Raw genomic sequence first — 12,376 nt, forward strand, 5'->3', positions numbered from 1 at the left:
GGAGAAGGCATGTTAATACTTGAAATATAATTGGTGATGATGAGAGGGATGGAGACCCCTTTTTAGAGATCACACAACTGAACAATTATAAGGAAGGCTTGCCTCTCAACCTCTGGATATCGGTGATGACCCAGAACAAATGTCAATATAATCATCGCTGACATTTATATAAGCATCTACTATGTGCCAGGCACTTTGCCATTGCCCTCATTTGAGCCTCACAACAATCCTGGGAGGTGCGTTATCATCCCCATTTTATGGATGAAGAAACTGAAGCAAGCAGAGGTTAAGTGACTTGCCCAGGGTCTCACAGCTAGAACGTGTCTGAGGCTGGATTTGAACTCAGGTCTTCTGACTCCAGACCTAGCGCTCTATGCATGATGGCGCCCCCTAGCTGCTCATCATACCCAACTTGCAAGGTCACGCTCTCCTTATTTTCTTTGTGTTTCTCTCCGTCTAGACTGGGTCTAGCTGAACAGCTTCAAGGGGGTATATTCACCACTATATTTCCCAAGAATGACTATAATGGGACACAGGTGCCCTTTCTGGACAGTCAGAGTGGAAACAAATGCATACTATCTATTTTCAATCTAAATGAGATTTCATTTCATGGCCTGGAAGGGCCGAGGTCCTACAGGAGTTTTTTCCTTTGTCTGTGCACGTGTGTTTGCAGCTCACCTCCCTGACAGTCATCAGCAAATTACAGAAGGCAGGTTTTGTTTTCAAGTGCGGACATGCCTGATTTAATGTAATCGATATGTTCCTGAAATGTCCCATGTGGCCTTTTTTTTTTATCTAGACATGTGGTTTTATTAGCGTGAATTCAGTGTTAAAATTACTGCCAGGAACGCAAGTCATAGAATCACGGATTGAGGGCTACAAGGGACCTCAAAGGCCCTCTCATCCAGCCCCACCATTTTAACACGGGGAAATTCATGGAATATCACAATTTCTGAAGCATCCAAATCTCAGGCTGCCCGAGAGGCAATAGAGAGACCACGAGGAGAAGAAATGGTCTATGGCTCTGCCTACGAGAAGTAGACAGAAAAAGAGGAGGGCCAGTTGGGACAGAGGGCCAGACAACAGATGGGCAGCCCCATCCTGCCCTGTAAAATGCTGAGACCTAACGGAAAGCCTCCGGCACAGTGGCTGCATTCCCATGGAGGATCTGGGGGAGACTGAAGACAAGAATCTGGTTGGATGAGAAGGCACAGGCTGTTAGCACTTTGTGCCATTGGAGGAACTGGGCCGGTGGATGACCCACGTGGCCTCAAGTGGCTTCCCCCTTAAAATCAGCCCCAGGCCCAAAGCAAGTTGTCTTTGTTGCTCAGGAACCGTGGGCTGCTTGGAGAGCTGCGGTGTCATGTAGCTGTGGATACAGCATCCCGAGCCTCACTTTACTAAGGCCTCGGCTTTTATGGTAAACGCTTTTTAAACCAGTCTCTTCAGAAGCACTCTATTTTTAGCTAAATAAAGAAGGTTTACTTGGTGTGTGACCTTGAACATCCATTGTATCCATTCTTACAATCTGCCTCTTGGCAACAATTTGTTTTTGTGGGCTCTGCGCCTAAGGAGCCTGGCTGAAGTTCGATTTTAGATGCCCGTCCATCTGCAGGAGGTTCTGATGTCTGTTGTGCGTGATTCTAAGAAAGCAGGGCTGGGAAAATGCTCATTCGATTGTCCTGGAAAACAAGGTTCTGTCCTCATTTTTTTTCTTTTAAGCCAATAAAGGCCTCGGTAAACTCATTAAGCTTAAAGCTAGCTGCCCACTCCAGGCAGCTCTGAGATTTCAGCATTTGTTAATAGATAACGTCCATTTTTAAGCAATAAAAGCTCTATTAACAAAAGGCCCGAGTCCTTAGGTAAGGGTCTCTTATCTCACTCGGTCCTCTGTCAATCGATAAGTGAGCACTTAGGAAGTGGGATGATGAACTAAAGCCTGTATCTGCCTGATCCTAAGTCTTCAGACCAGAAAGCTCATCCGCTGCCACGGAAGCCCGGGCCCCAGATGTCAGTGAGCTGCGCGCACAAATTAGCCTTGGCCGGGCAGCCTCTCTGGTCAGCATGACCTTCCCTCCAAGGATCAGTGAATTGTCCCCTAGCTGGGCGTCTGGGACGTCAGGGGCACGTGCCTCCGTCATTCTCCCATCAGTGGTGGACTGATAGGGAGAGAAGGCTTTGACTGGCTGCTGGCTGAAGCTCTTCACCCAAGAGTGGTCAAGGCATTACCTTCCTGGGGTGGGAACAAAATATTCCCTCTAGTGCTCCGAGTCCACTCCCTTAAGCCTGAATGTTGCTGTTCCCGTGGCAACAAGTATCCAATAATCAGAAAGCCTCACGCCTGTTTGGGGGGCTCTGACATCTGTTCCATAGCAACAGGCACAGAAGTGATGGCCTTGGGCCGGTCAGTTAAACTCCCGCAGGCCGGAACTGGAGCTGGAGCTGCTTCGGACATGTGTCCTTCAGGCCTCACTGGCAGACCCTTGGGGGCTCCCGCAGCCTCCGGCAGGGCTTTAGCACCACAAGAGCCGTCTGATACAGGGTGATTCCTCTCCAGTTTCCTTTCAGAGGGAGAGCAGGTCTTGTTAAAGCATCGAAGCCGTTACCTATTGCAAGGAAAGCGATCGATCGTCATTTACAGTTACGTTGAGACCATTTCCACCGGGTCCCTTTTAGAGCCATTTACCTCATTCTTCCAGCACTTCTCTGGGAGGTAGGTTGCGTGTCCCCATTTTACCAAAATACACAGTTGTAGAACTGGACTTTGTCGGCTCTTGGAGAGAGAGACTCCGGCCTGAGCTCCTGGCTTCCCTGCACTGGCCGCTTCTCTCTGTCCTAGCTGTGCACACGGAATCCGTGTTTCCAGGTAATTCTCCCTTCAGCTTCGAGGCCCTCCCCGCCCGTGGCTTTCCCCCTGCCTCGGGTCTAGCCAGGGGTCCTCGAGGAGCTTGCTGTTTTAATTGGCTCGCTCGGCGCCTCTGACCACGGTGGGTGTTCACTTTCAGGTCACCTGGATGTCAGCATGGCAGCCTCAAACCTGGAGAACCAGCTGCACAGTGCCCAGAAGAACCTCTTGTTCCTTCAGCGGGAACACGCCAACACGCTGAAAGGCCTGCACGCTGAGATAAGACGCCTGCAGCAACACTGCACAGGTAGCCTGGCCCAGGCAGCCGGCGGTGGGGGAGGGTCTGTGCCCTGCAGGGGGCCGTCTGAAGCCGTGCTGGCAAATAGGGCCAGCATGCTGGAGGCTCCAGGGGCTGGAGAGAGGGCAAACGGATGTGCCCGCGGTCTTCCCACCAAGTCCCACTGCCTTCTCAGATGGCACCCGATGGACCGGAAGCTGTGCTTGGCTTCAGCGGCTCTAGTTCACTCAGTCACATGTTAAGGAAAAAGCATTCAAGTGCTTCTTTGGGGCCACCAGAGAAGAGGGGGGTGGCCTTGCTAGTCCGTTTCCCCTGGGTGGTGGAGAGCTTTCTTTTCAAAACTCTCGAATTTTAAGCCCCCTCCCACCTGGATCAGCTGTTTTATTGTTGTCGTTTGGCTTGTGTCTGACTCTTTGTGACCCCATTTGGGTTTCTTTGACAAAGATACTGGAGCGATTTGCCATTTCCTTCTCCAGCTAATTTTACAGATTAGGAAACTGAGGCCAACAGAGTTAAGTGACTTGTCCAGGGTCACACAGCCAGTAGGTTTCTGAGGTCAGATTTGAACGAAGGTCTTCCTGACTCCAGACCTAGCGCTGTATCCACTGGGCCACCTAACTGCCTCAGATTATCTATTAACGATAATAGATAATTAATGAGTTATTCCTCATGTGCTGCTCTACCAGAGACAGGGACTTTCTGGTAAGAGCTGGCTCACGAGAATATTTCCTGAGTCATCACGCCTGGAATAGATAGTTGCAGCTTCCGATGACAACACAGCATTAACATACAGCATTTTTTTTTTTTAGATTTAACATATGAGCTGACACTGAAAAGTTCGGAGCAGGCAGGTAAGAGCCCCAAATGCTGGTGGTTTTCTTAGTGTAACAGCGACACCTGTTGGTCTAACTTCCTTCTTTCCCAGGTTATATTCGGACTTCACTCATACGGCCACACCTCCCTGCCTCCCTTCCAGACTCACAGGATTTTTAAAGAGATCAACTACTCCAGCCCCTCTCATTTTACAGAGGAGAAAACTGAGGCACCAAGGGGCACCACATAGGAAGGAAATGGCAGAGCTAGGCTTTGAACTGAGGTCCTCTAATACAATGTGCCCACTGCTTTGTTCTCCCTTAACACACTCACTGCCTCTCCAGGAAAACCCACTGCTTAGGCCTTCAGTGCCTTCATCCCATGAGGGCTCGGTGACACCACCAGGAGAGGCACAGCTATTTGTTAGCCAGTGCCCCATGTGGGACCCAGCCACCTCGGCTGCCTACACCTGTGCCACAGCCAGGCTTTCCTAAAATCCCTGTTCATCTGTCTCTGGGTGAGTCCTCTGGCTCTCCAGGATTTAATAGCGCTCATCCCCATCTTTGGCCACTCCTGGAGAAGGTGCCCCTTGGTGCGGGCGCCCTGGAGGTCCCAGCTGGAACCCTCATGACCGAACAGATTAGGGCCCTCCAGGAGCCAGAACCAATTGCTCCCAACAGTCCATCCTCCAAGGCTTGGTGGTTTGATGCAAAAAGAAGAAAGAAAAAACCCACTACAGAGTATGGGTCCTGTTCAAGATCAATTTTTTTTTCAGCTTCTCAGAGTGACATCATTTATGGGCCTTTCTGATTTCTGCTAAAACATGGCTCATTTCCATTCATTTTCAGTGCATCACCAAGTACTCATTTTTCCACTTAGAGTAATCACATTACAGCCTCAAAAGCCTTTTGTTCTCCAGGCGTGGTTTAAAAAAGAGACATGAATTAATCTTGAGAGAGGTCTGATGACAGAAACCAGAGAAGCTCTTCTGGCCCCATCCCCCATTGTCACATTGAGCCCCACACTGCAGCTGTGTCCCACGAACCTCAAAGACCAGAGATTCTGCTCTGAGAAACTGAGTCCTGTGTGGTCAGGCTTTAGAAATGAGCTAGGAGAAGCCACCCCTTTAGAGTGGCTTTTCTCTAGAGAAAACCTCCAAGTTTTCCTACTGCCTCTGGAGAACCTCAAATCACATAGCTAGCACACTCTTCCTGGGATTGGTCCCTCGGGACAAAAGGGAGGAGAGAAGAGGCAGGTTTCTGTGGTCTTCTAATAATTCTTTGAAGAATACGAGGAAGAAAACTTCTCATGGGCTCCAACACCAATAGGAACAGCCAGTTTAGGTTCGAGAGAGCCTAGCAGGGCATAAGGGGACAATTTTGTTCAAGGAGCTACATCCCTAGTTTGGTTTTTGTCTGAATTTTCTGAACCACTTTTAGAGGGTTGGCCACTAGGCGGAACAGGTATCAGTCGGTGCCAATGGACAGCCCCAGAAACCAGCTCTCCAGAGCATGCCTCACCCCTGCCCCTTCCATTGGCAGCACCCACAACACTCTTAGAGATAGCAAACAGCACGTGTAACCAAGGCTGATTGGAGCAAGCAGTATGCAGCAGAGCAAGCGTCATTTCTAAGTGTGACGGTGGCTCCAGAGATGTGCATGGGCATCCTCAGGTGCCCTCAAAGGTGCCTGCCTGCTGGAAGCCCGGACATCCTTTTTCAGCTGTGTCACAGCAAGGGAAGCAGGCCCAGGGAAAGCTGGGAGACAACTCATGGATCAGTCATACTGTTACAGACTGTCTGCTTTGTGGCGTTTCCCCTGGAGAGGAGGGATAAAACTGCCAGAAGCAGATCCCTTATTGTTTGGCTGGTGCCTGAATTAGCCAGATTTGGAAACTTCAATTACAGGCATAGGTAGGGCCTAGAAGATGAGATATGGCATCATAAATATGTTAAGCTTCCACTTCATGTATAGAAGGCAGAATTACATGAGGGTTGTTTCCCAACAGGCCCTTGTGGAAAGAAGAATGAGGACAGAAATCTGACTAGTAGAGTTTCAGGGCCTCCAAAGCTGCAGAGAACTCAGAGCTCCTGGGGTGATTTGAGGCAGTTGGGGAATCCCAGCTCAAACTGAGGTCTGGGCTCAAGGAGGGAGTAAGTCGATAGCAGTTCTCTTTGTCATGGCAGATTCAGTTATTTCAGGTAGGAAGGCAACCGTATGGTAGCTTTGATATCGATGGAAATCCGAGTGTTTATGGGTAGAAGGGAAGGTTCCATTGTGGAGGGAGAGATGGAAGGAATGAGTGAAAGCCCAGACTGGGGGAATGCAGAAGGGAATTGAGCCTGGAAGATGGGTGTATCTAGGGGTAGGGAAGGGGTTGCCTAGCTCTCCTGAGGTAGAAGACTAGCAAGGAAACAGATTGATAGAGCAAGGTGTAGGAGGCAGAAGAAGAGGAAGCTTATGAGCTCAGGTCCCATTTACTGTGGTTTTCTCCTAATCACGGTGCTGGGCTTTGGGTTTGCGGACTCTGTAGAGTTTTGGAGGCTTTTTTTTTTTTTGGTGCTTATTATGAAAAACAAAGACTTCACCTTTCAAAAGAGTGCCTTATAGGCAATCAAATAATATATTTAATTGATTTGTCTTAAGAAAAGTAAAATAGATGAATCTGGTAGTAGTTAAATTCCAAGATAATTGGTGTGAGCAGATGTAACTATGTATATCTACAGAAATAAGGGTCTATTTCTGGTGGTTATGAATGCTTCCAATTACATAGAACAATAATAATAGCTAATATTAATATAGTGCCCACAAAGTACCAGGCACTGTGCTAAGTGCCTTTAGGATTATTATCTCATTCACTCCTCACAACAACCCTGGGAGGTAGTTGCTATTATGATCCCCATTTTACAGATACAGAAACTGAGGCAAACTGATGAAATGACTTGACTAGGATCATATAGCCAGTAAGTGTCTGAGGCCACATTTGAACTCACATCTTCCTGACTCCAGGCCCATTGAACAACAAATGTTGATCTGGAGGAGGCCTCAGAGATCACCTCACCCACAATCCACCCTCCAGCCCCATCATTTTAAAGATGAAGGAGCTTGAAGATTAAAGACCGAAGAGAGATTAAATTATGTGAGCCAGGCTGTGGAGCTGGGAACAGAAGTCATGTTTCCTGATTCCCAGTAGAGTGAGGTTTTCCACCTCATGGCACCATCCCCCTTTTCTTTGCTATTAGAGAGCACTTAATGCTTATTGCTGCCAAAGAGGTGGATCTGTACTGCTCTCCTGTTTTACAGATAAGAAGATTAAATTAATTTTACAAAATAAATTAATGACTGGCAGAGGAACAGTTAACAGGGGGAGGAGATGGCTCTGGGAGGGTAAGGTGGGGAGAAGGTGAGGGAGGGAAAAACAGAGACAGAGGAGAGGGAGAGACAGAGGAGAGAGAGACATAGAGAAGGGAGAGAGGCAAAGGGACAGAGAGAGAGAGGAAAGGGAGAGACAAAGAGAAGGGAGAAAGAGACAGAAAGAAGAAAGGGAAAGACAAGGGAAAAAAGAAAAAGAGACGGGGGAGAGGAAGAGAGACGGAGAGAGGAAGAAAAAAGACAAATAGGAGAGGGAGAAAGAGAGGCAGGGAGAGAAAGGCAGAGGGAAGAGAGAAAGAGCAGATGGACAGACAGATGGAGGGAGTAAGAGAGGGAGAGAGGCAGAAAAAAGAGAGGGGGGGCAGGGAGAGGAAGGCAGAGACAGCGAATAGAGAGAGAGAGGAGAGAAAGAGATGGATGGAGAGAGGAGAGGGAGACGAGAAAGAGGGGGAAGGAGGGAGAGAGGCAGAAGGACAGAGACAGAGAAGAGATGGACAGACAGGTGGATGGAGAGAGGAAGACAGAAACAGATGAGAGGGAGGAAACAAGAGAGGCAGAGAGACAGAAAGTGACAGAGGGAAGACAGAGAGAGACGGGACGCGGACGGAGAGAGAGGAGAGGGGGCTCGGGCGAGCGGGCGAGCCCCTGGCCCCGACCCGCACCCCGGTGCCCCTCCCGAGGGCCCCTCACGCCCTTTTCCGTGCTTGTGATTCCAGGAGACGGAAGTTCCCGAAGCAACGAATTGAAGCGAAGATGCGAAGACCTGGAGGCTGAGCTCAAAGCGAAGGAGGCGGAGAACCAGGCGCTGCTGCAGGAGCTGGAGCAGAAGAACGCGCTGATCGCGGTGCTGGAGACCACGGTGAAGGAGCGAGAGAAGAAGTACCTGGAGGAGCTGAAGCTGAAGAGCCACAAGCTGAGCGTGCTGTCGGGCGAGCTGGAGCAGCGCGCCGGCACCATCGCCTACCTCACGTCGCAGCTGCACGCCACCAAGAAGAAGCTGCTGATGAGCCCGGCCGACGCGGGCGCCGCCAGCCCCGCGTCCTCGGCCGGCTCCGCCGCCGGCGCCGCCGCCGGCTACAAGCCCGCGCCCCCCAAGGAGAAGCTCCCCGAGACCCCGCGGCGCCGCATGAAGAAGAGCCTGTCGGCGCCGCTGAACCCGGAGTTCGAGGAGGTCTACAGACTGGGCTCGGAGAGCCGCAAGCTGCTTCTGCGAGAGCCGGTGGACGCCATGCCGGACCCCACCCCGTTTCTGCTGGCCCGGGAGTCGGCCGAGGTGCACCTCATCAAAGAAAGGCCCCTGGTCATCCCTCCCATCGCGTCGGAGCGCACCTCGGGGGAGCAGCACAGCCCCGCCAGGGACAAGGCGCACAAGGCGCACGTCGGGGTGGCGCACCGCATCCATCACGTCCCGCCCGCCCAGGCGCAGCCCGAGGTGGAGACGCTGGCGGTGGATCAGGTTAACGGAAGCAAAGTTGTTAGGAAGCACTCAGGGACCGATAGAACTGTTTAAGACAAAACCGAGGAGACCCTCTATTCTATTGCTGTTTATGCACTGTGATCACTACTAGGAAAAAACATTCGTCTACCACTTTTTTTTTTTAAGTCCCATGCATGCCAAATTTTTTCAGATCTGTCAAATTATTCTCTTCCCCCTTCTCCTCCTCCCTCCCCCTCTACCCAAACCAAAATCCGATTGCGTTCCTAATGCAGAATATGTATTTACCAAATGCTGTGGCCAAATACCCGTGTATCTGAATGCTTGCTTCTAACCCCATTTAATCCAAGCGCACATGTGGACAAAAGCACAGGCCACAGTCTGCATTATTACGCGATATTAACGAACCCAGATAGTGATATACCTAATTATAAAGCTGGAACAACATGTATAAACTGACTTACGATCCCCCTTTGGAGTCTTCAGTATGTAATAGTCCATACATACATAGCCCCTGGAGACGATTGTAATTTCACGACAAACCTTTCACGGGCAGCATTGACAACAATGCAGAGATATGTATATGTCAAAAGGAACTAAATAAGATTGACATTACTCTTCATGTCACCTTGACCCTAATGTGTGTTCATATTTTTTTGTTATATTTTATTCCAAATTTTGAAGATCCCAACAAACTTTATTTTCTAAACCTGCCATCATTTTGTTTTGTGTCATTTATTAACCACTTGAGGGAGGGGTAAAGAGGGAGGGGGGAGGAGCAGTGGGCCCATTCAGTGGGTCATGTGTCCTTAGCCCGACTCTTGTCCAGAAGGCCTCATCTCATGTCCCCCCTGAGCGCAATGGGTAGGTGCCGCAGTGACAGACAGAAGCTTGACGAAAGGAAAACCAAATAGTTAGAAGGGTCCAAAAGATGTGGGCTGCCTTGGAAGATGGTGAGCTCCTTCAACCAAACACCCAAACACACACACACACACATACACACACACCCTCCCTCCACTGGGGTTCTTTAACCAGAGAATAGAAAACCTCCGATTCTCAGGTAGGGATTGAATGCCTCTTCTTAAGGTCCTTTCCAAACCTTAGATTTTGTGATTGTGGCATGGTTTCTTTTCCTGAAAGGGTAACCTTTTGATTGTGTATTAACATTCAGATATTTCTGCAGTTAAGTTCAAGGAGTTGTTTATAAAAATACATGCCTTATAAAAATCTGAATAGTTTCTTTCCCCGAGGTGCTAACTAACCTCGGATGTCCTGCCCAGTGTCCCCCAGAAAACTCCCGCCTAGGCTTGCTTCTTCCTTGGCCCATTAAAGCCATGTGGGCACCAGCTCATGAGCTGATGGGAGCTATCCTGGTAGGGAACCTACCACCACAAATCACTTCCATGTTAGAGGCACTGTCACTCACGATAGACAAGTATGTCTTCACTGGGAAGCTTAGCAGCCCACAGGCAGCAGTTGGCTCCCAAATGAACTTCCTTCTGCTATAGGAAGAGTCTAGCACCACCTAGCTTATGGATTAATACAAAATTTAGGATTTGGGGGAAGGGAGATGAAAGCTACTGAAGAATTTAGCTACTCAGAAAATCGTCTCTGCACTCCCAAAAGATACCAGACTAAAAGCAAAATGGTTATAAGTGCAACTGCTCACCAGGATGTCCTAACAGGGAGAAGCACCCAAAGCTTGCATTGTGCCAGTGGTTTTAAGGCCCTGGATTTGGAGTCTGAGCGTCCAGATCTGAATCTTGGCTCTGCCTCTGAGTGGCCTTTGGCAAGCCGCTCCCCTCTCTCTGGGCCTCAGTTTCCTTCTCTGTAAATGAGGGTGTGGGAGTAGATGCCTCTAAAGTCTCTTCCGGCTATAATTCTATACTTTAGGACTTCACAGACCTTTGCAGAATGAGGACTCCCATTGACCCAGCCCACAAGGCAAACAGGGTCTCACTTCCAGAAGTTGGGCAGCTCAGTCTTAGCCTTCTTTTTGCACAGAACTAGGTTCTGGGCTGGGCCAATAATTACTGTCCAAAGAAATATGTGTTTTGAAAGGAGGCATTGTTGAGGCTTAGACCAAAACACACCCTTAAGTCCTCTGGTGATTCCCATTAGAACAGCATTCCTTTCAAGAGGGCATCGGGTGGGCACATTTAGCTACTCAGAAAAGATCTCTGAGAAGAAAAACAAAACTCCCAACATTTGTTAAAAATCCTTCGGTCGTGTTTATTTCCCAAACACAGAAAATCATAACAAAAGAAATTATAAAGTAAATGAAACCATCTCCCCTCGATTCATGTTAGTGAAGTTAAACATTTATTTTCAGATTACAAAACCATCAATGACAAGCCCTCCTGTAGTGTAAAAATACATACAAGTGAGCCTCAATGCCAGGAAAATAATTCCAGGTTTTCTGGTTCTTCATGAGTTCCCAGAATATCCATTGCCATCATCAGAACTTAGAATTGGAAATCCAGTTTCTCCCATTCAAGAGCTAATCGGAATTCAAGGTGAGGCACACTCCTTGTAGCACCCAGTGTGAAATGTGCCTTGTGGTGAAGAGATCTGCTTCAAAAACTAAGCCAATTCCCATTGCATTCCTTCTCATGGATGTGGTGTAGACAGGTGTCCGGAAGGTATTCTAAAGGCCACGGAGAGGAGAAAACAGTGAGATCTCAGAGAAGATCTTGTGGGAATAAGAAATAGCCCATATGATGCCTCTAGCCCATATGGTGCCTCTAAGTTTTAAAGGGGGGATCATTCGATTGAGTGTGCAATGTGTCCATCCCACATTGAGAGGATGATGAGGTCATCAGAGGAAGCCTTTGACATTGGTATGATGATGACATGGGGATGGCTCGTCAAAAGCTAACCCAATCGAATCAGATTTCCATGAGGCCCTATTTCCATGGGTTCCCTTTAATGGCTACTCCAGAAACAAGCAGGTGAGCTGCCATCTTAAGCTTGTCATACCCAACAATCCCACCAAGAATTCCATAAGCAACTAGATTATCCTACAGGGACAGATTGTTAAAAAGCACTTCTTATCTATAAAACTTCAGTCTAAAGAAGCAAAGGAAACAAGGAACTTGTAGAAAATCCATGAGGAGGAAGAGGGCTGGGAAAGAGGACTCAGGTCTGCTCCCTTTAACCTGTAGTTTGAGACGATGGGCTTCAATGGGGATTATCTTCAGAACGGGCAGGTCCACCACCAGGACTTTGGGTTTGCTCTTAATAAGGCAGCCTCTCTCAATGTCCCAGTCAGCACCTTCTAGATACAGCCCTGACACAAAGCATCCTATAGATACCAGGAGAAAAACGAGAAGCTGAAATCCTGACAACAGATGATCCATCTTTGGTGGTTACACACACCACATACCGTCCAGAGCTAAGATCTCCCTGTGGTGCATAATCCCTGCAATGCTGTCGATGTGCCTGTCCTCTGGGTTTCTCACCCACATCCACAGGGAAAGTGACTCAACAGATATGAAGAAATTAAATAATGTAAATTAACTAAAAATCCCTCCCTTCAGGGAACCCAGGGGCCAAGGGGAGGGAGGGGAACCTCAGACTTTTCCTCCACAGATCCTTGCGAAACCATGCCGCAG

The 12,376-nt window shown here is 48.8% G+C and overlaps 2 protein-coding genes across 7 annotated transcripts in view; one reads left to right on the forward strand and one right to left on the reverse strand.

Moving 5' to 3' along the window:
* CCDC92 (coiled-coil domain containing 92) overlaps nucleotides 1-9,476 on the forward strand; it is a 45,674-nt gene extending 36,198 nt beyond the window's left edge. For all 6 annotated transcript variants that reach the window (XM_020970257.2, XM_020970248.2, XM_020970249.2 and 3 more), the window contains 3 exons: nucleotides 3,006-3,152; nucleotides 3,953-3,994; nucleotides 8,044-9,476. In XM_020970257.2, coding sequence (XP_020825916.1) covers nucleotides 3,023-3,152; nucleotides 3,953-3,994; nucleotides 8,044-8,837 — 966 coding nt within the window. In that variant the 5' untranslated portion in view covers nucleotides 3,006-3,022 and the 3' untranslated portion in view covers nucleotides 8,838-9,476. The remainder of the gene's footprint in view (nucleotides 1-3,005; nucleotides 3,153-3,952; nucleotides 3,995-8,043) is intronic.
* Nucleotides 9,477-11,061: 1,585 nt separating this feature from the next.
* The window catches only part of DNAH10 (dynein axonemal heavy chain 10), a 163,573-nt gene continuing 162,258 nt past the window's right edge, over nucleotides 11,062-12,376 (reverse strand). Inside the window, 2 exon segments of the mRNA XM_020970246.2 lie at nucleotides 11,062-11,409; nucleotides 11,921-12,066. Of these exon segments, the coding sequence (XP_020825905.1) occupies nucleotides 11,263-11,409; nucleotides 11,921-12,066 (293 nt within the window). The 3' untranslated portion in view covers nucleotides 11,062-11,262.

This window comes from Phascolarctos cinereus, unplaced genomic scaffold (genome assembly GCF_003287225.1).
Source record: "Phascolarctos cinereus isolate Bilbo 61053 unplaced genomic scaffold, phaCin_HiC Scaffold_4;HRSCAF=312, whole genome shotgun sequence".
Taxonomy (NCBI): domain Eukaryota; kingdom Metazoa; phylum Chordata; class Mammalia; order Diprotodontia; family Phascolarctidae; genus Phascolarctos; species Phascolarctos cinereus.